Source organism: Aspergillus ambiguus (genome assembly GCF_047715705.1).
Source record: "Aspergillus ambiguus strain CBS 117.58 unplaced genomic scaffold BDV59scaffold_14, whole genome shotgun sequence".
NCBI classification, from domain to species: Eukaryota; Fungi; Ascomycota; class Eurotiomycetes; order Eurotiales; family Aspergillaceae; genus Aspergillus; species Aspergillus ambiguus.
Window position 1 is genome coordinate 195,131 of NW_027395527.1, and position 24,153 is coordinate 219,283.

The window sequence follows — 24,153 nt, forward strand, 5'->3', positions numbered from 1 at the left end:
AAGAATAAAAAAAAGAATAATAATCAATCAGAAGATTAAATGGCCCTTTTTCTTTTCTTTTCGTTTCGTTCTTTTTTTTCCTCTTTTTTTTTTTATTTTTTTTTCTTTCTTTTTTGCCTCGTCGGATCAGGCCCTGTTCGTTTCGCTTCTAAAACTCCCCTCTCCCTCGGAAGTTTCTGGCTCGAAACTGTCGAAGTGATCCAGGGGATAACTTTTTTTCGCCTCTTTTTTTTTCGTTCCCGAACGGGGAGAGGAGAGGGACAGGTTGGCGGGCAAAGGAACAGGAAAACCAACAACCCTTGCGAAGTGGGCGGCGGTGGGGATTCGGATTGCCTCCAAAAGCGAGCGAGGGAGAACTCCAGAGAGCGAGCACGCACGCCAAAGCAACACCAAGGACCAAAAAGAAAGAAAAAATATATATATAAAAAAAAATAACAAAAAAATCAGGTCAAGAGAGTGAAGGGTGAATGTCGGAGGGGAGGAAAAAGACAACCAGGTTCAAGAGGCAGTCAAGGTCAAGGCAAGTCGGAGATTCGCAGGTGGGAAAAAGACCCAAAAACCCCAAGAGTCACGCCCGTCACGTGGCTGCGTCACGGGTGTGGATGCCTGCAGAACCAGGTATTCGCCTGCGCCTGCGCCTGCGCACTGGAATCTCGTCAGGGCGTACGAGGGCTCTCCCGGTCAGCTCGGCGTAGAGGAGAGAATTCCGCAGGCCTTTCTCCTACAATCACCTATTGCAGCGGACACTCGACACCCTACAGTCCTACCTATATCACCACCTTCGATGCGATTCTTCCCCACCGCTGAGAATCTGGTGGAATGAAACACCCTAGTTTCCTGGCCGATCATTGTCCACGTAGGGTCGCAGCCTCCGAATATTAATTCTCCTGCTCTGACTCTTTCTCACGACGGACCCCTGCTCAAACACCCCATTGCATCATGAAGCATCCGTCGGTTCCTCCTCATTACCAGGCATCCATCACCTGAATCTCCTTGCCTGCGGAGGATCTTGGACCGGTTCTCCAGGATCCCGGACGGTGTGGACAATCGATTGTTCTGTAGGTATGAAATGATCGGAAATTACGCCGTACAGAGGTCAGTCCCTGGGGACAACTACCGGTAGCTCCTGCGTACGGCGTCCGCTTGATTCGTACCGTACCCTACGAAGATTATGGATCTCCATGCACATCCATACCGCTCCCGGGACTTCCTTCGCCCCTCCGAACGCACTGAAATAGAAAAATTTCCTCCTAATGAAATTCCGGATTCCCCTTCCCCCACTACGATCATCTTCCTCCATTACGTATTGCCCTGCAGCTCGTTCCTTACCATACTCTAAGGTACAATACTGCATCCTCGCTAAACATTACTTCCTCCCTCCTCGGGCCTGACTGTCCCATCCACTTCCGCTCCATTACGTCAGGCATCTGGGGTTTCAACCTCCTTGATCCTGCAACAAAAGTACACTGCATGCCGGTAGATTTGTCGCCCGCCCACTGGTCAGGTCTTGGAATCATTCACCGATGCTCCAATCCCTTTGCCGGGCCCGAGGATCGCATGATTTCCAGCGCTAAGGCACGCCGTACCTAGATGACTAACCCTAGCCACCAACGAACCATCGACCCCCCAAAAAAAAAAAGAAAATTTTGTTCCCTCGCGGGTCCATAAAAGGAGGAACGGGAGTTGTCAAAATAAAGGAGATCTTCTCCATCTTAAGGTGTCGGGAGGCTGAAATCCATGGTTCTCCCCGGCTCAACCCTTGGGAAGGATGATGGTACCTTCACCAATGGAGGTGTGAAAGTCACGGGGTGAAAAGATGGGGAGAATATTATGTAATCTCTCACCGCCTCCCCTTTCGGCCCGCTCTTCTGCCCCTCCAACCACGCTTGACGCGCTCCATCTCGTGTTGTTTGTCGCATCCTTCACCTTCACCAGGACTATCGCCGGTCCGGGGTTGACTCCTTTCGTCGCTTCCATCTCTTTCCCCAATTACCTTCATTCGGTGAAGCAGCCAATTCGTAATTCGCAACGTGTTCTTCCCTTCCCCTCCCTTCCCCTCCCCCACCATGGAGCAAGAGCTCCTCTCCCTCCTCGCAGACACCCAGTCGCCCGTCGGCGATACCAGAAAGGCCGCGGAGCTGCGCCTCTTACATCTCTACTCCAATGAGAGCTTCCCCCTCTCGCTCGCCGCCATTGCCTCTCACGACTCCGTTCCCGTCAACCTCCGCCAATCCTCCCTCTCCGTCCTGCGTACTTTCATCGCCGCAACATGGTCCCCGCATCTGGACGAGTTCAAGGGCCAAGTCCTCGTCAGTGACGCCAACAAAGCTCAGATCCGTCGAGTCCTCCTCGATCTCGCCACCGTCACCGAGACCCCCGAGCGCAAGGTCAAGGCTTCGGCCAGCTACGCTGTCAGCAAAATCGCCAGCGCCGACTTCCCCGAGCAATGGCCCGAGCTGCTGCCCGCCCTCCTCCACATCATCAACGACGCCAACAGCACTCCCAGCGCCCTGCATGGCGCCTTGACCGTGCTGTCGGACCTGGTGGATACCGGTTTTAACGAGGAACAGTTCTTCAATGTCGCCAGAGACCTGGTCACCTCGCTCTTCGGCGTTGCCAGTAACCAGTCGAGAAAGCCGATGCTGCGAGCCCTGGCCGTGTCCGTCTTTCGCACCTGCTTTGATACCCTGGAGATGGTGCTGGAACAACACAAGTCCGCCGTCAAACAGTTCATGGACGAAGTGCTCGGTGGCTGGTTCCCTCTCTTCGTCTCGACCCTGGAGGCCCCCCTGCCGCAGCCGCCCAGCGAGAGTGAGGAATCCAAGGAAACTGACGTCGCCTCGCAGTGGAGAGGGGTGATTGCTCTGAAGCTTCAGGTGGTCAAGGTATGATCCGTTCCGACCTGGCGACTCCCCTGCGACTGAACCTGGTGCTGATACCCCTTAGACTCTGATGAAGATCCGGATGGTCTTCCCCACCCTGATGACCGCGCAGAGCCCGACTTACTTCTCCAGCGTCTGGACCGAGCTCTCCAATGTCCAAGCCGCATACCACGCCTTTTACATCCTGGACGAGAGACAGGGTCGTCTGCAGGACGTCGACGGTCTTCCGTACACCCTCGACTTCTTGGTGTTGGAGGAGTTGGACATCATCCAGACCCTTCTGAAGGCCCCACCCGTGAAAGCGGAATTGCAGCAGCAATTACAGAGCGCTGGTCAGGCCGTCACCACCACCAGCTGGCTGCCCGAAATCCTCAAATTGGCCGCGTCGTATGCTCAAATCACTACCGAGGAGGAGGGCCTGTGGGACATCGATGTCAACCTGTTCCTTTCGGAAGAGACCTCGGTCACGGCGAACTACACTCCGCGGACGTGCAGCGGGGATCTGGTCATCAAGCTTGGCGAATGGCTCAAGAATACGACCGTCGAGGGTTTGCTTGTGTACTTGAATGCCGTCTTTGCCGATTCCTCTGCTACGTATGGACTTCGCCCCGAACCTAAACGAAACCCGGCTAATCTTACTCCTAGGTGGAAATCCCGAGAGGCGGCCCTCTACATTCTGAATCAGCTCCTTCGCGACTTCAGCGAAGTGCAGCAGACCATTCCCGCCGAACTGGCCAACGGGTTCGGCAGTTTGATCCAGTACGCGCTGCAGCAGGAGCACGACCTGCTGCGTGCGCGTGGCTACCTCGTCGCGGGAGTCCTGGCGCAGGTGGGGGAGGAAGCGTTCGGCACCACGGCTGCGTCGTACCTGGAAGCCACCCTCAAGGCGCTTTCCGAAGACCCGGCCGAGGTGGTCAAGGTGTCCTGCATCCGTGCTCTCCAAGATCTTATGCCCTCGCTCCCTCGGAGCGCCACCATGCCTATGCAGGAGTCGGTCATCTCCGCGATCTCGGAATTTGTCTCGTCGCATGATCTGAGCGATACGGCCGACAACGACGACCTGAAGGTCACTCTGGCGGAGACCCTCCGGGACACTATCAAGGTCAACCCCAGCATTGTCCTATCGTCCATTGCGATTGACGTCCTCTTCAACATCGCCAGCAGCGGCGCGACCAATTTCCAGCTGACGATGATCGTCACCGAGGCATTTGAAGACATCGTCGAGGCTATCGCGGACCAGGGCGCCGACTCCTTCGTCCGCCTGTGCGAGAAGGTGCTTCCCTCGCTGACCGGGGCCATCGATGTCGGCAACCTCACGCAGGAGAACGCGCTGACCAACTTCGCGGCGGAGCTCCTGCGTGCGCTGGCGGAGCGTGCGTACGAGCCGCTTCCGGCCGGGTTCGTGGCGACGGTCATGCCCAAGCTCAACCGACTCCTCCTCGACTCGACGGACGGGGAGCTCATCCGGCCGGCCACGGAGGCGGTCCGCCACATCCTCGCGCACGACTTCGCGCAGTTCGTCAACTGGCGGGACCCGCAGAGCGGGAAGGAGGCCACGGAGGTGGTCCTGGTCATCATCGACCGGCTGCTGGGGCCGGCGGTGGACGACAACGCGGCGACGGAGGTCGGGCAGCTGGCGGCGGAGCTGGTGGAGAAGGCCGGGTCGGAGCGTCTGGGGCCGTACCTGCCGCAGCTCCTGCAGGCGGTGGCGCAGCGGCTGGCGACGGCGCAGCAGGCGCCGTTCATCCAGAGCCTGATCCTGGTGTTTGCGCGGCTGACGCTCATCAGCGCGCGCGAGGTGGTGGACTTTTTGGCGCAGGTGAACATCGGCGGGCAGAGCGGGCTGCCGATCGTGATGGGCAAGTGGCTGGAGAACTCGGTCAACTTTGCGGGCTACGACGAGATCAAGCAGAACATCATCGCGCTGGCGACGCTGTACAACCTGGCGGATCCGCGACTGGCGCAGGTGCAGGTGAAGGGCGACCTGATCATCCAGGACACGGGACGCATCAAGACGCGGTCGCAGACGCGCAACAACCCCGATCAGTACACGACGGTGAGCGCGCCGCTGAAGATCATCAAGGTCCTGGTGGAGGAGCTGGCGGCGGCGTCCGGCAGCAAGGAGATCGACGCGGCGACGGCGGCGGCGCTGGAGGAAGCCGGGAGCGACGAGGACGACGACGAGTGGGAGGATCTGCCGAGTAACACGCTGGATTTGAACCTGGGGGTGACGAAGCAGGAGCTGATGGCGTTTGGGGAGGGCGGCACGGAGGGGGTGTTTGGGGTGCGGAAACGCGATGACGAGACACAGGGGTTCTTGGTGGATTTCTTCCGCAATGCCTCGACAACGGCCGAGTTCCAGCAGCTGTATGCGGCGTTGACCCCGTCGGAGCAGGAGAAGCTGCAGAGTTTGGGATGAGGGGTGAGGGGATCTGGGATTGGACATGAAGATAGATGCGATGTTTATAAGTTACGAATGGTATGAGTATGAGTTACCTACGGTAGGTACGAGCCATCACGGATCGGCGGATGCAGAGGCAGTAAGCAGGCAGGTGGCGGATGGGCCCACCGAGTTGGTACTTCAGGCAGGAAGACGGAGGGATCTGAGCACCTAGCCGGAGGGGAAGCGACGGGATGTACTCCTACGCAGGATGTAGATACCTAGAATACCTAGGTATCCCTATCACGACGAGGTAGACTCTATCCGTACCGGAGCGGTGTTTGTAAGAATCCTATCTATCAGCTGGATTCGTAGCTTGGAGATATTCCGCAAAGTGACAGGTAGAAATGGGCCTCTGGATGCCACTCTGTTGGAGCCCATACTAGCGAGGACGGCAGCCCAATCGGAAGGCGGCCGGAGGTCTGTGCATGAAGACACAGATGCGTCCTGCGTCGCGAAAAGAATTCTGGGAGAAGTAGAAGGAGTAGAGAGAGGATAGACAAATTAATCTGATACTCAAGATAAAAATAAAAGAAAGAGTAGAAAACAGCCATAGAATCCGATAATCCGCTCCGGCGAATACCCTAGTCACCCAATCAACCAATCTGGCCCAGACCCAGCCGGTTGGCACACCGCCAGGCCCGACGCCCTCTCCCCCGGGTCCATCCCCTGCCCAGCAAACCGGTTCTTCATCCTGTCATCTTCTTCAGCCGCTTCCCCTCTTCTCTCCTCCTCTTCTCTCCTCCTCTTCTCTTATCCTCCTCTTCTTCTCTCCTCCTCTTCTTCTTCTCTCCTCCTTTCTCCTCTCCTCCTCCCCACACAATGCCCCCTCAACCGAATCTCTACGAACACATCGTCGTCGACGTACGTCCTTCTCTCCTCCCCTCCTCCTCTCCCACCCCCCGCTAACAACCCCCACAGACCAGCGATGAAGACTCCATCTGTGATGCCCAATCGGTCGTCGACACCAACAACACCCTCTCCTCGTCCGTCCGGGATTACTGCTACGAAAATGGCCGTCGGTACCACGCCTATCGCTACGGCCAATATCCCATGCCCAACGACGAGGAAGAACAGGACCGTCTCGCCCTGATGCACCATCTCTTCCGTCTCCTCGTGGGCGGAGACCTCTACCGCGCACCCCTCCTCCAACAACCCCTCCCGCCCAAACGCATCCTCGACGTCGGCACTGGAACCGGCATCTGGGCCATGGAAATGGCCGAGGAGTACCCGGACGCCACCATCATCGGCACCGACCTCTCCCCCATCCAGCCCAATTGGGCCCCGTCCAACTGCATCTTCCACGTCGACGATGCCGAGAGCGACTGGACCTTCACCGCCGACGAGGCCTTCGACTACATCCACGTGCGCAGCCTGGGCGGCGGCATCGGCGACTGGCCGCGCTTCCTCCGCCAGGCCTACCAGCACGTCCGGCCCGGCGGCTGGGTCGAGCTCCAGGAGTACGAGACCTGGATCCATTCCGACGACGGCACCGACCGCGACGCCGTCATGCTGCAGGACTGGCAGCAGAAGCTCGACGAGTCCAGCTCCAAGTTCGGGAAACGCATGAACGTCGCACCGCATCTCAGCGGCATGATGCAACGTGCGGGGTTTGTCAACGTGACCGACGATGCCTTCAAGGTACTCCCCCTCCCGGCCTCCCTTCATCTCCCCGGGTCTGATGCAACGTGCTAATCTTTTGTAGTGCCCCGTCGGCTCCTGGCCCAAAAGCCCCCGGCTCAAGGAAATCGGCCGCGTCGGCAAAGTCACCCTCTTCGAGGCCGTCGAACCCTACACCCTCGCCCTGTTCACCCGCGTGCTCGGCTGGACCTTCGAGGAGTCGCAGCGCTATGTCGACAAAGTCCGCGCCGAACTGCTCGACGCCCAATACCACATCTACGTGGTCTACCACTACACCTACGGACAACGGCCGCTGGACGGATGAACCTAACGACGTGACGATTAACGTGTATACGAGGACTTGGGATACCTGGAGTTGGATTCTTTTTTTTTTGTTCTTCTTCCCACTATACATATATATATATATACATATATCTCTCTCAAAAACTATTCACCCCTGAAGAGAATATCCCACCCCCTCGCCAGTCCCCATAGCCACCAGATTCGCCCGCATCTTCTCCGGCCGCGCCCCCAGGCCAAACGCCGCATCCGCCCGGTGCACCCACGCCCCGACCCCATGCTGCAGCACCGCCGTCGCGCGCACCTGCTTCGCCTCGTCGTCCCCGGCCCCACCACCACCCACAACCCCCATACTCCCATGCAGCGTCAGCCGGGTCTCCTCCCCGCCCGCGGGCTTCGCGCGGTACACGCCGCGGTGCAGGATATTGCTATCGTAGAAGACGGCATCGCCGGGCTGCAGCTCGACGACGAGCTGGCCGGGCAGGTGCGGCTCGTAGGGCGCGGCGGCGCGCTCGGTCTCGGTGCGCACGCGCCGATGCGACCCGGGCACCACGATCAGCGATGCGTCCGGACACAGCGCCAGGTTGTACTGCGCGTGCGACTGCTTCCCGCCGGGTGACTTGCGGGCCAGCAGCGCTGCCTCCTCCTCCGCGCTGACCGTCTCCGGGATGTCGTCGCGGTGCCAGCGGAGCTCAAAGTCTTTGGTCTCCGGCGCCACGAGGAGGTTGAAGAGCTCCATGACGAGCGGTTCGGGGCGGCCGTCGTCCGTGGGGGGGTCGCGGGACAGGCCGAGGAGCTCCTCCGCGACCGCGAGCACCTTCTCGGAGAAGTAGAAGCGGGCAAAGTCGGCCCGGTTCGGCATCTCCGGGTGCAGGAGGTGCTGCACGCCCCAGATGCCGCCCTCAGAGGCGGGGGGCGGGGTGGTCGGCCAGGGGGGGAATTGCTTGGGCACGGTGCGGAAGTGTGGCCAGTGGCCGGTGCGGGTGAGGGTGGTGGCTTCGGTGGCGACGGTGCGGAATTGGGCGACTTCGTCGGGGGAGAGGAGGGACGGGATGACGACGAAGCCGTCTTTCTGGAGGGAGTCGAGGTAGGTCATTTTGAGTAGAGGATGGAGAAGGTGTGGAGGGGATGAGGATGGAGAGTCTGGGGAGCCTGGAGAGGGGTAGAGATGGAGATTGTTTATATAGATGCAGGGTGGTAGAGGTAACTATACGAATGCTACGGCGGAGACTCTTAGTCAGATTTACTACGTTTCTACGACGTCGGTTGTATAACTATTTATTTGCGGTTATCTAATATTTATATATTACCCCGCGCGGGGTGGCTGACCAGTATTAATCTATATAGTAAATATTATCTATAACATAAAGAAATATGCATATATACGTACGTATGTAAGTATGTAAGTATGTATATATTTGTATCATGAACGTAGGTGTGTATTAGTTGATGTAGACATTATGTAGTTATGTACTAACTAGTATAAGCTGGGTAGTCAGCTGTCAGCTTCAGCCGCATCTCACCTTCCTCAACTTCCAACTTCAACTTCAACTTCATCTTATCTCCCACGCCATGGCCTCCCACGCCCTCCTCTTCCTCGCCCTCTTCCTCCTTCTCCTCCCTCATGTCCATGCTTTCGGCGCAGGCAGTACGTCCCCCCATCCGTGTAGTTACTACACTCCCCAATCTAACATCTCAGATATCGCCTCCATCTCCGCCGTCGAGGGCAAAAACTGGCGCCATGGCGACATCGAAGACATGCTCAAGACCATCGCCTTCATTAAAGGCCACAAATGGACCTCCACCATGATCAAACGCGTCTACTTTGGCAACTGGCTGCGCGACTACTCCCAGGCAATGGATGTCGGCACCCTCAAGAGTCTCCCCGCCGACACCATCCGCGTTCTCGTCTGGATCCTCTCCTTCATGACCTTCGGCTATGCCACCGCCGAGTTTGAAGTCACCGCCGACCGACTGGGCGTCTACCGTCCGGAGGAGCACATCGACAACCCCAAAGACTACGCCGATAACCAAGACGCCCGCCAGTACGATGCCCGCCTCCGCGGTCCCATCCGGCAGGTCGAGCTCGATATCGACCCCCACACCGGCATGAAGAACTACATCGCCAACGAGCGAGGCGACTGGGCCACCAGCGCCGGCTACATCAAATACAGCCTCGCCCGCAGCATCCACTACGGCCGCCTGTACACCCACGGCGGCTCCCGCAAGGGCAACGAGGACGACCTCTGCGAGGCCCTGCGCTGTCTGGGCCAGGGCCTGCACACGCTGGAGGACTTCGCCGCCCACACCAACTACTGCGAGCTCGCCCTGCGCGAGATGGGCTTCCACAGCGTCTTCCCGCACACCGGCACGGCCACCCAGATCAACCTCCACGGCCGCCACGTCTTCCCCCTCGTCACCGGCACCTTCGGCATGGTCGACTTCTTCCACTCCGTCCTCGGCGAGGCCACCGACCACTTCACCCAGTCCGAGATCAACGAGATGGACACCGCCATGGGGAACGCCCAGTCCAGCTCCTCCACCGCTTCCGGCAACGCCCTGATCTCCCTGCTCGGGAAGATCCCCGGGACCAAGGATCTCATCGCCCAGGCCGAGGAGCTCAAACGCCGCTCGGAGGCCCAGCAGGCCGCCAACCAGCGCTCCGGCGCCCACGCGGGCTACGCGACGGACATCGCTCGTGCGTTTGGCGACAACGACGACTCGGCCCGCGTGTCGACTCCGCCGCCGCCGTCGCAGCCGGGGTCATCCGCCCCTAGCAGCAGCTTCGACCCGCAGAAGACCATCGCGCAGATCTACCCGATCCTCGAGTTCCGCGACAGGGTCGTGCGCAAGCTGTCCGCCATCATCGAGAAGATCCCCGGGCTGGAGACGCTCGTCGAGAAGATCACCGAGACCTTGACGGTCTTCATCATGTCGTTGCTGGCGCCGTTCATCCGTCCCCTCATCAACGCCGCCTCCAAGTCCCTGCAGTCCGGCTCCGCCGGCGTCATCGACGCCTCCGGCAAACACCAGTTCGAGCCCTGGACCGACCCCCACTGCACCGATCCCACCCACTCGCTGCTCTCCAAGGACCACTTCTCCAACGTCCTCAACGAGCCCGCCGGCCACGTCGCCTCCGCCATCCTCCGCTACGTGGCCCCGCGCGTGCTGCACGCCTGGCAGTCCCTCGAGGTCCCCGAGCAGCACGTCCTCGACGACTGTCTGCGCGTCTTCCACCACCCGGCTTTGCGCGATATGCACAATGAGGCCCATCGCTCCATGTATGAGGCTGTGCAGGCCTGGGCCCACGCGCGGCCGGACCGCGGCGCGGGGCTGAATGATATTCTCAGCGCGGAGGGTGTCAAGACCGGGAAGAATAATGGTGGTGAGGTGGGTCATAGTCACGGACAGGGTCATGGCCATGCGGGAGGCTACGGGGGACCGCCGTCATCGCAGCATCATCATCATCATCATCAACAACATCACCCACAACACCAGCCGTCGTCGCATCATTACCAACATCAACCGCCGCAGCACGGCTCGTCTTCACTTCCGTGGGAGCAGCTGTCTAACTTGCCTATTCCGGGGATCGGGAAGCTGGATAAGCTGAGCAGCACGCTGTCGAGCTTGGGATTAGGTGGTTCGTCGAGGGAAGAGCAGAGCTCCCAGTCCCAGTCCCCGCATCAAAGCTATGAGCATCACCAGCATACGTCCTATCAGCAGCAGTATTCGAGCGGACATCATGGGGGACACAGTGGGGATTACTACGGACAGCAAGGCCACCAGTCTTCTGGGAGTCACGGGCAGTATGGGGGTGGATACGGGGGGTATGGCTATTAGTTGTAGAATACATCTCGTTTATGATACGATGGGTAACCCAGCTAGTCTGTGCACAGAGAGTACAGTAGGACTCCCGGCCGCTCGTCAGGTCAAGTTTGAACCGCCTGTCAATAACGCGGCCGGGCTAGCTCAATCGGCAGAGCGTGAGACTCTTAATCTCAAGGTTGCGGGTTCGACCCCCGCGTTCGGCTTTTTTTGACTTTATTTTTTATAATCATTTCTACGGAGTTATTATCATTATTATTATTATTATTACTTTTGATTTATGACGAAGTTTTCTTCGGACGGTATTGTGTGTCGTGTGTGGTGGAAGTTGCACGTGACATGCGGTGTAACCGATCGATATCAAATCTGAACTATACAAACTTCTTCCACATACACATACCAAACCTTCGGACAATCAGTCGAGGAGGAAAAGCGATGTTGCGCCCCGCAAAAGTCCATCTCCGATAGCGACGATACGGTGGGTCCACATCAATGCTCTCAAGTATGTCCCTCTTAAATTCTACAGGGTATATATAATGTAGCGGTTGAGATATTAGATCGCTGGATGTCAGTTCTCTCTAATATTGATGTAGGATATAATTATGCAGCCAGATCTGCTTTATAAATCTGTCATGGTGGTTCAGGTGATCATCTTCAGCCGCAGACACGTACATCCACCATGAGCTCCTCGGCGCATACTTGCTTTTTGCATCCTCCTCTCCCTCTCCCTCTCCCCCATCCGATGTGTTCTCCGTTCAGCTTTGATCTCGGCCTCTGCCCGACGATTTTTCCAATCCACCATGAGAGGAAACAGCAACAGCGGCACCGACACTAGCGATCCTGATGCCCGACTGGAGCCCGCCCTCCTCCGGGCCGTCGCATCTAATGATGTTGAGGCCCTGGTGAGGGTCCTCGAGCACGCGCGTCGTAATGGTCAGTTCGGCCCTAGATTTCTCCTGATTGGGCTTCTGCGCAGTGTTGAGCGCGGCTGCGTCGCAACCACAAGACGCCTCCTTCAGGTTGGCGCCAACCCTGACCTCCCATCGTCCAACAAGAGGCCCCAGGCCTTACTGCGCGCCATCCATCGAGAGAACCATCAAATCATCCACCTCCTTCTTGACCATGGTGCCTCACTTGAAATCGTGGATAAGAATGGCTGCACGCCACTGATGACCGCCGCATGGAAAAGCAGTGTGCAAATCTTACAGTTATTGATCCAACGAGGAGCCAATATCCATGCTAGAGATCTCAGAAAGCGTAATGCGTTGCATAGTGTTGCGGCTAATAAAGAGTATCAGGGGCGGAGTGGCCTAGATACTGTGCAGCTGCTGTTAAAGAACGATTGCAACCCCAATGAGCAGGATGAGCTCGGTCGTACGCCGCTACACTGGGCTTGTGCAATGGGGAACGATGGCGTCGCGGAGCTGCTCCTTACCAGCCCCGGTATGCGCTGTGCGGATATTAACGCGACAGACCTTCGTGGTCGCACAGCACTCCATATAGCTGTGGACCACGGTCACTATAGAACTGTGAAGCTGTTGTTGACGCATTCTGCTTCTGTCAATGATTTCAGTGACGGTGGTTGGACTCCTCTTCATTGTGCATGCCAGAAGGGCAATGAGATGATTGTTCGGCTATTGCTGCGCAGCGGGGCACATATCAATCGCCAGCTCCTGAACGGAGTCGCGCCGTTGCATCTTGCGGTACAGCATGGCCATATTGAAGTGGTCGCGTGCCTCCTGGAGCGGCTGGACTTGAAGCGCCGACTGCGTGATAAATCGGGCAAAAGCCCCTTTCTCTACGCAGCCCTCTTCAAGCATAAAGATATTCTCCATTTGCTTGCTCCGTTCAACCAGGTCGACACCCTGGGCGAAAGTTACAAGGCTGCTTGTACGGAGTTTGATGCCACCATCGTTGATTTTGGGAACTTCCACAACGTAAGGCGTGTATTGCGAAGGTCTATATTCGACCTTATATATCGACGGGATCAAGAGAATCCTCGCAAACATGCCATGGTTGCCGCACCGGATTGTGGAGAAAACGGTTTTCGTTGGATTCACCTTCCTGCAAACAATATCATGTGGGTTGAGGCTCTCATCACGAAAGTGTTTATAGAAAAGGGCGCTCAGGATGTTCAGGCTTTTGGTAGTCTTGAAAATTCCTTGAGTTATCATCAGCAAGGCCACTCCCAGTTCATGATGCCCTTGGGCAACACATCTCAAAAGGTACAGCAAGAAAATTCAGCCGTGGGTCAGGAAACCGGAACAGATGTCAGTGCTGGGCTTTTTATTCCATACCTACATTTTGAGACTGCGGAGGGGGTGCAGAAAATGCAAGAAGCAATACAGCGCTCCAACCAGATATTATACCCCCCAAAAAGCCTATGTGCTATGCGCACTCGTGATGATCTACTGGTCGACGCCCATGTCCCAAGTGCGTCATTAACGCTGCATCTACGCCAAACATTAGATCAATATTTCTACCCACACAGCAACACCGAGAGACGTGATAAGGACCAGGTTGTCTACCGATACCAAACTAGAGGCCCTGGACGGAAAAGAATTCTATACGCTAGCCCCAAGCTCTTCATGGTCGATCGGCTATGGATGTGGATTCTTGGGGAAGATCTCATCATTACCTGCTTTCCTCAACGGTGGAATCAGCCTAGTAACGATCCTTTCAACGTTTTAGACAGGATTATCGAGGATATCTCTTCAAAATTGCGAAGCCCGATTACGTCTCGGTACGATCTGGCGACAATCATTATCGAACGATGTCTTGGGGTTTTCGACAACCAACATGGAGACGATGACGAGTATCGGTTTTTCGATATGTTCGAGTATTCAATCAACATAGCCAATGACCGCGAAGTCACATTCTTTACAGATTTCTACCAGGCGTCCAAGCAGGCGTCGGACTGGCTGAAAAGCCGCCACCGCCCGAAGGGTCTCTTCTCTCAGCTTCACTCCACTTTTCACCGTGGCGCTGCGCCAGGAGACCCGTATAGTGACGAGGACAATCACCATTATTCCGAGAGCTCTCCCCGTTTTGTCGATCAAATGCTAGACATCGGCGAGGAAACCGATCTTCTCGCCGAAGTAAAGGACATTCGAGACGAATTGAACATAATCCGCAGCCTGCTAGAGCACCAAACGCACGTCCTATCCCGCTTCCAGCAATCAATAAACTCCATCATCCCCATCAATTCACAGGGAACAGCGTGCGAACGCCTTCGAGACCGCCAGATCATGGTTGACCTACGACTCCAACACATCAATCGCATGGACCAACAAGCCGAGCGCGTCTACCACTCCATGGTGCACTTGCTCGACCTCAAACAGAAGCAAGCCAATGCCTTCGAGGCCCGATTTGCCCGAGACCAAGCAGAGGGCACCGCCCGGCAGGGCAAAATCATCATGGTCTTCACCATCGTGACCGTTGTCTTCCTACCGCTATCGTTCCTCACGTCCTTCTTCGCCATCGATATGCGAGAGTTCTCGGACTTGACCATTCCATTTGTTGCCAAGTATACGTTTGGCATCGGGTTTGTTATTTCGGTCCCTCTTATTCTGGTTGCGCTGTCGGTCGATGAGATTGGGGGTTTCTTTCGTCACAGTCGCGACTGGCTGTTCCGTCGGAGGAGACGGACCTCACGACGCGATCGTGCAGAGGAGAAGGTGTGACTTGCCGCAACGGCTTCCCATGTGGTCGCGCAGCGCTGGTTGAACGAATCCTAACGTCTACTCTACGCATCGGACAGTGATTGCTTTAAAAGCGCTGACTGTGCAATGACATATTTACACCATGAACATCATTTCATCACCGTTTAAATGACAGCATGTTACAAACGAAGGCTATCCCGCCTGGGTCCCATGCTTCGTTTCATCACGGGCCCGGAACGGAATCATTACTACGAGTGTTACACTAGCACTTGACATAGCACCGGAGATTTGGAGAACAAGCCAATTGTGCAAAGCCCACTCTAAGACCTCTTATCAATCTACATCACCTCCATGATCGACAGTTACAACAGACTGATGCGACTCTGCTCAACTCCTTCCTCATGATTTCCTCGGCTATGCGGGGTTCACGTGGGCCCAGCTCCCACTTGGCGGGGAATCCACCCCCAGGATTTCGCCGGGCTTGCTTGAATCAGGCGATCTCTGCGAGGATCTGCATCTGATCGATTCCTATCTAAGCATGCCTTGCGAACTCCTCTATACGGAGGACCACCTCTTCACATGGGTCTGCCCTGACCCCGAACCGATCATGGCCCTCCTATATAAACATCCCAACGCTCTGATGCCTCCGCATCTTCGTCCCCGTCCACCCCATCGTGTCTACCCAACATGGCCCCCAACCCCAAGGACTCGATGAAGTCCACCTGGCGCACCGCCAGCCAGGACACCTGGACAGTCTTCCACTGGGCGATTGAGCTCCTCGGCGCGCACCCGGTGGCGCTCGACCAGGAAGTGCCCGTCTTCGACAAATCCTCCAAGCTGCCCTACATGCCGCAGTGGTCGCTGCAGCGCTGGGTGCTCTTCTACGCCGCCATCCCGCTCGCCCTGCATCAGGCCTACGCCCACCTCACCGGCCACAACCTCTCCGCCTTCGCCGCCTTCAACCTGTACCTCTTCGCCATCAACGCCAACGTCATCTACCAGGTGCACGTCCTCCGCCGCCTCGGCCACATCTACGGCTTCCTCGACGGCCAGCACCCGCGCGACGGCGTCCCGGACGTCGGCGTCGCCAAGGTCGTCCTGTCCCTCTACAAGACCACCGGCGCCCGCCTCGCCCTCGCCGTCTGGCTGTGCTACCAGCCCGCCCAGCGCCCCGCCGACCTCGACTGGGCCTGGCTGCCCCTCCAGATCGGCCTGTACGGCGTCATCCTCGACTTCTGGTTCTACTGGTACCACCGCCTCATGCACGACGTCCCCTGGCTGTGGCGCTTCCACCGCACCCACCACCTCACCAAGCACCCCAACCCGCTGCTCGCCGCCTACGCCGACCACGAGCAGGAGTTCGGCGACATGGTCGGCGTCCCCGTGCTGACCTTCTTCACCCTGCGCGCCATCGGCCTCCCGCTCGGCTTCTACGAGTGGTGGGTCTGCCAGCAGTATGTCGTCTTCGCCGAGGTGTTTGGCCACAGCGGGCTGCGCGTGCAGACGTCCGTCCCGTCGACGCTGAGCTGGCTGCTGACCATGTTTAACGCGGAGATTGTCATTGAAGACCATGATCTGCATCACCGGAAGGGCTGGCGCAAGAGCCATAATTACGGGAAGCAGACGAGGCTGTGGGATCGCGTGTTTGGGACGTGTACGGACCGCGTCGAGGCCGTCGAGGAAAATGTCGATTATGGAAATGTCGTGCCGATGCCGTTGTGGTAGGGGGTGTCTGTCCGCCGTACGCAGTATATAGATGATAGACTAGATGTATATAGGGATGGTAGATAGAGTATGGATATGAATTTATGATGAAATTTGGCATCAGAACCGGGACGGAGGGATGGCCAACTCAGAAAACCTCCCACCGTCCACTGGCATATAGATTATGTGATGCGCGCTAACTCCTCAAATGCATGCACACTTGTAAAGACAGGAACCCGCTTTAGTCGGCCGAGCTTAAACTCCACCCAGGTAGTAGAGAACTCCATACAACGACTAAAGCTATCGTAAATATCCCCACCCCCCAATTGTTTTGGCTTTAACAACAGTACTAGATGTCACCAGATATATTAGCATGTGGTTCACAATAGGCATTAGCCACTAGTCGGTAGTAACTCACTTCCCATACTCCATCGACGAAGCATCCAATAAAGCATGGAGTGTGAGGGCAGCATTGAGCATTAGCTTGCTCGGGTGCTACATCCTTCACCAAGTCCACAACAGCTTTGCTGATCCGACTAGCGTGGTCAACGGCTTGGTTGGTCTGCTCGGAGCTGGTCTCTCGTTTCGCGACGCTCGCCATTCCGACTCCTGCGAGGATGGGCAACAGGATCACTGAAATCCGCATGTTGATAGAATGGTATCGACGTGGAATACTGATTAGTAGGTAGAAGTAGAAGAAGACTGGGAGGTAATATCAGTGAGAACCACGATACATCCGGGGGATTCATCCCCTTTTATACCTTTCGTTCTAGATGTACTATACGAAGACAGGCAGGTCTCCATACACCTCTCGACATCAACACCATATTTCGTACAATCCTAGATACCATATTCTGTTACACAAGAGCCATAAAGAGGTGTTTATAGGTATCACAGCCCGCAGAAACAAGCCACTTTCCCCGCATATAGAGGTCGTACCTGAGGAGCGGCCCAGGGAAATCCTGGGTTTCTGGGCGCTGGTTGGTGAATGAGGAAAGCCACTTACATATAACCTGTTGGACACTAGCCCTGCAAACATGAACCGTCGATCTGAACCCCAAGACAAGCACTTGATTCCCGTGGGTTCTGCTGCCGTACAGTTACATTCGAAATACCCATCTATAGTCCCTTGGGGGCAAACATGCGGGCCCCGGACCTTGGAAGCCAGAGTATTCGCAGAAGCTCAGCTAGATCACGGCTGTAATAATAGCTTGTATAGTTTATGCCTCTTGTTACTTAATTTTAAGACAGTAGTAAATATTCGTATCATGGCCACAATCGCATTTGCGAAGTCATTGGTAAAAAAACTATTGCAATAACGACTGAAAAAAGCAAATGGTAGATCACCACCGCAAATTCAAACATCAGAATCATACCCCTGATAGTTAGCCTAGTCCTAGGTTGGACCAATAAGGTATTTTGCTTATTCCTAACCTTGAGCCTGAAAGAAAGAATGCGGAGAACAGTCCATTTGGCAATGTTTGTGTGTGTGTGTGTGTGTGCTGAAAGTGGAAATGTCGGACATGGATGCGCTGAGATAGTTGGGAACGTATACTCTCAGCCACTTCGTCTTTATACTGCGTTATAGACTCGGAGACTTGATTCTATTGTCTGATACTTGTGATTGGCATTGCATGAAGATGTAACCCGTGTGCTACTCTTGCTTGCTTACACATTCGAGTTTCTTGTTTATGCCGCATGCGTTATCACCTTGCTTCAAATCTGCTGCACTAGCGAATCGAGTGCTGCAAAATAGTACCCGCAATCGTAGCCCTATTGTAGTATTGTATGGGAATGTCCTCGTTCAAGTGACTGGTCAATCATTGAGCAGAAAAGAGAGCGCAGTCTAGGACGAGGGCTTTCCAAAATTGAACGGCACCTGGAAGAGATTGAGGGTGCTCCGGTGGGTGTCTGTCACTTCAACAAACTGATTAGTAGCATCGATCTTTCTGGCTTTATCGACGACAGACTACAGCGCACTGATTATTTGATCAAGATCCTTGGGACCGATGATCTCGAAGCAAACTTAGGTAATACTTTCAGACGCAACTGAGGTGGGAGGGTTTCGGCGGTGAGTACTTGCCCGTCCTTCGCCGGATGTTAGAGACGATTTGACACCGGCTTTCCCAATATCTGTATCACCGTCAGTATCCATTATGTCTTGTCGGGTGTAGAGAGGTCAAGTCGAGTCGGGGAGATGGCAGGGTATGGTTCAGATTACTAGATTTTGGATAAAGAATATATGGGCTGGAGGAAGTCGGCCACTATTACTGTTGGTACCGACAGAGTCTGAGCCTTGAGAGAGCAGTCATTGTTGTCCAATGAACTTTGGTAAGAATATATGGGAGAGTTACGTGAGCTATCCTGATTGACGAGAGACTGGAGGTCAATGATACCTACATGTTTTCTTGATAACAGCCTTCCTCTGCGCCGTCGACGCTGTTTTGCCTGTTGGCTGAGCGAGGTGACAAAGATTCCAGGTTAGATACATGCTAATATTATCACTAGATCGAGAGAGTCAGCTGGCAGTCAGTCCTTTCCTATCTAGAAGGTACCTGCAATATAGGTAGGTAGTCGACGAATGTACTTTCCTCTATTGCAATTCTTCATCTTTTAACATCTGCTCCTTTTGGTGCTTCCAACTCCGTAATTCATCTTCAATCATCACACTCGTTTGAAACTCGCATCCATACGCTTCATTCACATCTTAAATCATCATCCAATCAACTCCTGCATTGACTTATTCATTTGCCACGATGTGTCGTCTGTTGGATTTATGCAGCTCTCTGTTCTGCTGTACGGAGGCCCAAAGCGACAACAGCGGAACCATTGACACCGGGGGCAGTAATGGGAGCAACGATTCGGGCTACGATGGGAGCTACGATTGGAGCAGCAGTGGGGACAGCAGCGGGGACAGCAATGGGGGCAACGCCGGGCCAACTACTGGGACTACCGGTTCTACCGGGGGTACTACCGGAGCCAACACTGTGGCCAACGCCACAACCAATACTACTGAGAGCACCACTGGGGCCACCACCAATGTCCATATGGATATCGCAAACCCAAATCCCTTTAACGATCCTATCGGGGTGAGTGGCGCCAATCCCGTTGCCGCAAGCAACGCGCCCTCGTCCAGCAGTGTTCCCAGCTTAGCGGATACTTCCCGGACCAATTCCACTGCCACAGATGATACTACTACTTAGCTCAGCAGCAACAGTTCCTGTCCTATAAGCAGCCGATCATCGTCTCTGGAGATGGTTGTTAGCCGGTGCTGTTTTGTTGATTGGCCAACACGGAAGCCGAGTCAATCAGACCAGGTATTTGTCCAAGACTAACGGGTATACATGGAGCAAGAATTGGGTCAGATGTTTCAGGGTATGTAGGATGGAAAAGTAGCTTCTTTAGGGGGAAGTTGGTCTTTTAAATTTGTGGGAGAGTATCATCTTGACGCTGCTGAGGAGTTTATGCAGGCGTTTCAGGAATTCGAGGTTGAGGAAAAGCGTATCACCACTAGGCATCAGTTTGCTACCGACTTGCTACTTTCGTTCTTTGGGATGGCCGCCAGAAATTTGGTTTGCTTTGGAGATGGGTTTATCACTGTTCCTTTCATGCTCGTTAGCGATAGTCAATTGAATCCTATACAACTATACCATGTCTATTCCCAGAGCTATACGTCAACTTGAGATTGGTCATCTCAGTATCATATTAAACTTTCGCTGAAGAGCCTTTTCAATGTTTGGTTGATTTGCTCCCGGTATGAACCAGGTCTTGGTCGGTATCTTGCTACATTGTGACGTGCAGAGCATATGGGACGACAATGAGTTTGTGACTGCTTCTAAGGAACGAAATAGGGCTGTCCATGTATTGTGAAAGCCTTCGGGTTCAAGATCCAGCAATATCATAGGTATCCTTGAATTGCAGCCGCTAGCTGGTGTATGTTCATACACGGTTCCTGATGCCTGAGGCCACCAAGTCGCAACTGTGGATGATTTTTGTTATAGTTTTTCTTGTATTCGTCAAAGGGAATTCACGCTGGTCTGGAATCTCTAGCTACGTAAGTGGATTGCTTGCTTGAATCATCCTGCAAGCTCTCTTGCAATCCTGAAGTAGACAATACAAATACTGATGATTATCTAATGTTCACCCAACTCCGCTATATACAAACCCAACCGGTATCGTCCCATCATTAGTGTCATAGTTTCGTCCCCTCGCGCCCACTATCGCTCAGTCGTCGCGGCCGCAGAAGCCCCGGCGACGGTCCCGCCGCATTGCTCGGGCCAGCCGCGGGCGAGTCCGTGCTACTCCCCGCGTTGTTGGCGCGCACGCCCGCACGCTGCTGCGGCTGGTGCAACCGCGGGTTCATCAGCCACTGCACCTGCATGCGGATACTGCCGACAGCCGCGTTGGTGTGCGCCATGTCCTCCTTGATGCGGAGACACTCGTTCATGATGGCCATGCTGGCGCGGGCGTCGAGATCCGTGATGGCGTGTGACAGCTGGCCGACCTCCTCGCGGAGCGACTCGTGCAGCGACAGAAGATACGTCGTCGCCGGGGTGGAGAAGACGGGGGCGGTGTCCTGCGATGGGTCATCGCCGGCGGTGGGGAGATTTGCCGATGACGAGGACGACGGCGGCGGCGGCGGGCCGGGCTCAGCGGGTCGACTGGAGGTGGCAGCGGACATGGCGCGCGTCGACTCGACCAGAGTTGAGCGGATGTTGGAGAGACCGTCCTCGAAGATCTCGTTGCGCTGTTGGAGATGACGAATCGTCAGCTCGAGCGAGTCGAGACGGGCGTTCTGCGCCTCGAAGTACGGCCCCATGGTGATGAGCGGACAGCTTTGCTCGTGCGTGGCTAGGTCGGCCCGCTTGACCTTGACAGGACAGCCGTATTTGGACGCGGCACAGGTGTGGATAGCCTCGGGGCACGTCTCGATGTGTTCGCGCAGGGCCTTGCGGAACACGGTCGTGTTGCAGTCCGGACAGGTGGTCTTCAGACTGGGACAGAGCTCGTGGACGTGTTCCTCGTAGTCTTGCTCCATGACTTCTTCCTCGCAGCGCGTGCAGGTGTGCAGCTCGTGCATGCAGCGGTTGTCTGGGCTGAGGTCCTTCTTCCGGGTCTTCTGGTCGCAGAGAATATTCGGACAGTCCATGAGGCGGTAGGCGCAGTATTTGTCGACGTGCGACTGGACATGGCCGCGGGGCACGATCTCGGTGCACCCCTCGGCCCAGAATGGACACTTGACGCGGATATCATCGCACATGTTGATGAGGAGCCGGGGCACGTTGAGATAGACGTCTCTGGTGGGGGTTCGGCAAGTGGGACATGTGAAATCGTCTCGGCCGGCGGCAAAGCTGGTGATGGCGGAGTTGAGACATTTCTGACAGAAAACATGATCGCACTGCAAGCGGACGGGTCGGATGAAAGGACAGTGGCAGATGGGACACATCAGGTGGTCGTCGTAGCTGGAGACGTAGTCCAGGGAGCGCAGGTCGACGATCTCATCTCGGTCCAGGTTGGCCTCCATGGCGAGTAGCTCTTCGAGAGTCATGATCAAACGTCTCCGGGAAGGACTCCCGTGTGGGTTCTTCGCGAAGGATGTATTTATATGGCTGAAACTCCGTTGTGAAACTCAGTCGGACGCCCATGGGTGGGCGCAGAAAGGGGAAGGATGATCGAGGATGGATCGACGGTCAGATTGCCAAAGGGGTAAGAGGATGAAACAATAGCGGCGAGAGGAACCCATGAGGGTTACACGGTGGCTGAAGTGAGATGCAGAGGGAGGGGAAGAGGGAGAGGGAGAGAGAGATGAGAGAGAGAGAAAGGAAGAGGAAGAAGATGGTTGTATGAGGGGAACCAACTGATTGCGGGGAGCGGAAGCGGCTGATCAGTCGCCGCCGGCCGAGAGGCGGACCGACTCCCTCCCCATCTTACATCTTCCAACTACATCCCAACACTCATCCCTCTACCGACCTCTCCCCGTCCGGTCTCAAACGACACCCTCCGAAACACTTCGGCCGCTTGCAGGCCCTCTGCATTGTCATCAAGTCAGCGCTAACAACACTACGACCTCCTCTCCCTCCGACCGCATCCGCCCGCCGGTTCTCCAGACAAAAGAAACCAACCACCATGACCAATCCATCACAACTCTTTCTCCTCGCAGACCACATCAAGCTCTCCCTCCTGGAGCGCCAACGGGCCATCTCGCTGAACCTCGAACCCAACAGCCAAGATGGGGAGATCTCACGCTCGCTCGAATCCCTCCGCGACGGGATCGCCAAGGTCGAAGCGGACCACGCCCGTCTGGCCGCGACAAACGACGACTCCGCCGCGGACCTGCAGGACCAGTTGGGCCACCTGCAATCACAGTACGCCGACCTCTGCGCGCAGTTCCACCGACAGGACGGCGCCAATCGCGACGACGGGGCGTCGGCCTCGCCCGAGTTTCCGAACATCCAGCCCGCCGTCTCGCCCGACCTCAAACAGCCCGTTCCGCAACATCCATCATCCAAGTCCGTCCGGTTCATGGACGCCGCCGCCGCGGCTGCCGGCTCTGCGGACGATGATGAGGATGCGGCCCGTCGCAACCTGTTCCAGCCGTACCGCGACTCACCGTCGCCGCAGGGCGTCGACACCTCCGACATGTCCAACCAGCAGGTCTACGACCACCACGACCGCGTGCTCCGCGACCAGGACGAGCAGCTGGACCGGCTGGGCGAGTCGATCGGCCGCCAGCACCAGCTCAGTATCCAGATTGGCGATGAGCTGGACGGCCATGTGGCGCTGCTAGATGATCTAGACGGACACGTAGAACGGCATCAGACGCGACTAGACGGCGCCCGACGGCGCTTAGACAAGTTCCGGAGGAAGGCCAGTGAGAACTGGAGCATGATGACGATCATCGGGCTGATTATCACGCTGGTGATTTTGATTGTGCTGCTGAAATGAATGATTTGGGGGTTATCTGGTGGGATTCTTTTTTTTTTATCGGCGTCTGGGATCTATACAGCTACGGTTACATACACCAGTTGGTGAGCTCGTGTCATGGGTGATGGCGTTAGAGGACTATATGAGGAAGGATATTTTCAACGTCTCTTGTTCTCTTTCGTAGATTAAGTACAGCCGGTATCGTGACATTTTACGCAGCCTTCCCCTGGTTCGGCAGATGCTTCGTCTTCTTCTGCATCTCGTTGAAGTCCTTACTATCGCTGTCGACCTCGCCGCGATCCGCTTTGACCTGCATGCCGTTAGCCCGTCCGTGCTCATTATATATAATCTGCGGCTGGCTGGAAAGGGGCCAAGACAGTAACATACCGACGCCTCACTGTTACTGGCGAGCTCCTGCTTCCACTTGGCCTTTCCCTCCTTGGTATGCTTCAGCTGGTCCTGTTTCTCGGCCTCGTAGACGTTATGCAGGTCGTCGCGGTCTGAACCGCCGGTCAGCCCGGATCATGCATCCAGCGCGGGGAAGGGGACAACACGCACTGTGATCGCTCTCTTTGAGGCCGGGACGGAATGACGAGGTGTGGAAGGAGGAGATGGCTGTGTAGGGCAGTGGTTTCGCCGCCTGCACGAGACGAGGGCGGAAGGCATGGAGGAGAGACATGGTCGTGCAACGGTTTCCTGCCATCGGTGGTTAGTCGCGTACTTGCATCATGCGAGATAGACTCACAGGTTGGGTACAATGGGCGGAGATGGCGATGGGATGTGATGGATTGACGGG

The 24,153-nt window shown here is 55.9% G+C and overlaps 10 protein-coding genes and 1 non-coding gene across 11 annotated transcripts; 8 read left to right on the top strand and 3 right to left on the bottom strand.

Moving 5' to 3' along the window:
• The first annotated feature begins 1,710 nt into the window (after positions 1–1,710).
• BDV59DRAFT_26423 (putative importin beta-5 subunit) lies at positions 1,711–5,519 on the top strand. The gene is made up of 3 exons (XM_073696086.1): positions 1,711–2,885; positions 2,947–3,476; positions 3,528–5,519. Exons 1-3 carry the CDS (start codon positions 2,067–2,069, stop codon positions 5,299–5,301), a joined length of 3,123 nt encoding a protein of 1,040 aa, XP_073548273.1. The 5' UTR covers positions 1,711–2,066; the 3' UTR covers positions 5,302–5,519.
• Positions 5,520–5,959: 440 nt separating this feature from the next.
• Positions 5,960–7,504, top strand: BDV59DRAFT_177524 (class I SAM-dependent methyltransferase). The gene is made up of 3 exons (XM_073689623.1): positions 5,960–6,186; positions 6,244–6,963; positions 7,028–7,504. The coding sequence occupies exons 1-3, from the start codon at positions 6,145–6,147 to the stop codon at positions 7,265–7,267; spliced, it is 1,002 nt and encodes a 333-aa protein (XP_073548274.1). The 5' UTR covers positions 5,960–6,144; the 3' UTR covers positions 7,268–7,504.
• Positions 7,394–8,338, bottom strand: BDV59DRAFT_201700 (phytanoyl-CoA dioxygenase family protein; the record flags this gene model as incomplete). The annotated part of the gene is made up of 1 exon (XM_073693867.1): positions 7,394–8,338. One exon carries the CDS (start codon positions 8,336–8,338, stop codon positions 7,394–7,396), a length of 945 nt encoding a protein of 314 aa, XP_073548275.1.
• A 436-nt stretch (positions 8,339–8,774) lies between these two features.
• Positions 8,775–11,230, top strand: BDV59DRAFT_177527 (Het-C domain-containing protein). Its single transcript, XM_073689624.1, has 2 exons — positions 8,775–8,890; positions 8,942–11,230. Exons 1-2 carry the CDS (start codon positions 8,815–8,817, stop codon positions 11,080–11,082), a joined length of 2,217 nt encoding a protein of 738 aa, XP_073548276.1. The 5' UTR covers positions 8,775–8,814; the 3' UTR covers positions 11,083–11,230.
• Positions 11,201–11,273, top strand: BDV59DRAFT_t87. The gene has a single exon. It is a non-coding gene; the product is annotated as a tRNA-Lys (tRNA).
• A 594-nt stretch (positions 11,274–11,867) lies between these two features.
• Positions 11,868–14,750, top strand: BDV59DRAFT_201702 (ankyrin repeat-containing domain protein; the record flags this gene model as incomplete). The annotated part of the gene is made up of 1 exon (XM_073693868.1): positions 11,868–14,750. The coding sequence occupies one exon, from the start codon at positions 11,868–11,870 to the stop codon at positions 14,748–14,750; it is 2,883 nt and encodes a 960-aa protein (XP_073548277.1).
• A 480-nt stretch (positions 14,751–15,230) lies between these two features.
• Positions 15,231–16,527, top strand: BDV59DRAFT_177528 (sterol desaturase family protein). Its single transcript, XM_073689625.1, has one exon. The coding sequence runs from the start codon at positions 15,417–15,419 to the stop codon at positions 16,452–16,454; it is 1,038 nt and encodes a 345-aa protein (XP_073548278.1). The 5' UTR covers positions 15,231–15,416; the 3' UTR covers positions 16,455–16,527.
• A 2,662-nt stretch (positions 16,528–19,189) lies between these two features.
• Positions 19,190–19,636, top strand: BDV59DRAFT_201704 (uncharacterized protein; the record flags this gene model as incomplete). Its single annotated transcript, XM_073693869.1, has 1 exon — positions 19,190–19,636. One exon carries the CDS (start codon positions 19,190–19,192, stop codon positions 19,634–19,636), a length of 447 nt encoding a protein of 148 aa, XP_073548279.1.
• A 622-nt stretch (positions 19,637–20,258) lies between these two features.
• BDV59DRAFT_177529 (putative TRAF-like signal transducer) lies at positions 20,259–22,266 on the bottom strand. Its single transcript, XM_073689626.1, has one exon. The coding sequence runs from the start codon at positions 21,979–21,981 to the stop codon at positions 20,626–20,628; it is 1,356 nt and encodes a 451-aa protein (XP_073548280.1). The 5' UTR covers positions 21,982–22,266; the 3' UTR covers positions 20,259–20,625.
• A 107-nt stretch (positions 22,267–22,373) lies between these two features.
• On the top strand, positions 22,374–23,524 carry BDV59DRAFT_177530 (syntaxin family protein). Its single transcript, XM_073689627.1, has one exon. It carries the CDS (start codon positions 22,560–22,562, stop codon positions 23,376–23,378), a length of 819 nt encoding a protein of 272 aa, XP_073548281.1. The 5' UTR covers positions 22,374–22,559; the 3' UTR covers positions 23,379–23,524.
• Positions 23,499–24,146, bottom strand: BDV59DRAFT_177533 (uncharacterized protein). Its single transcript, XM_073689628.1, has 4 exons — positions 24,103–24,146; positions 23,916–24,053; positions 23,745–23,857; positions 23,499–23,667 (listed from the first exon to the last, which is right to left on the bottom strand). Exons 2-4 carry the CDS (start codon positions 24,034–24,036, stop codon positions 23,569–23,571), a joined length of 333 nt encoding a protein of 110 aa, XP_073548282.1. The 5' UTR covers positions 24,037–24,053; positions 24,103–24,146; the 3' UTR covers positions 23,499–23,568.
• Positions 24,147–24,153: the final 7 nt, after the last annotated feature.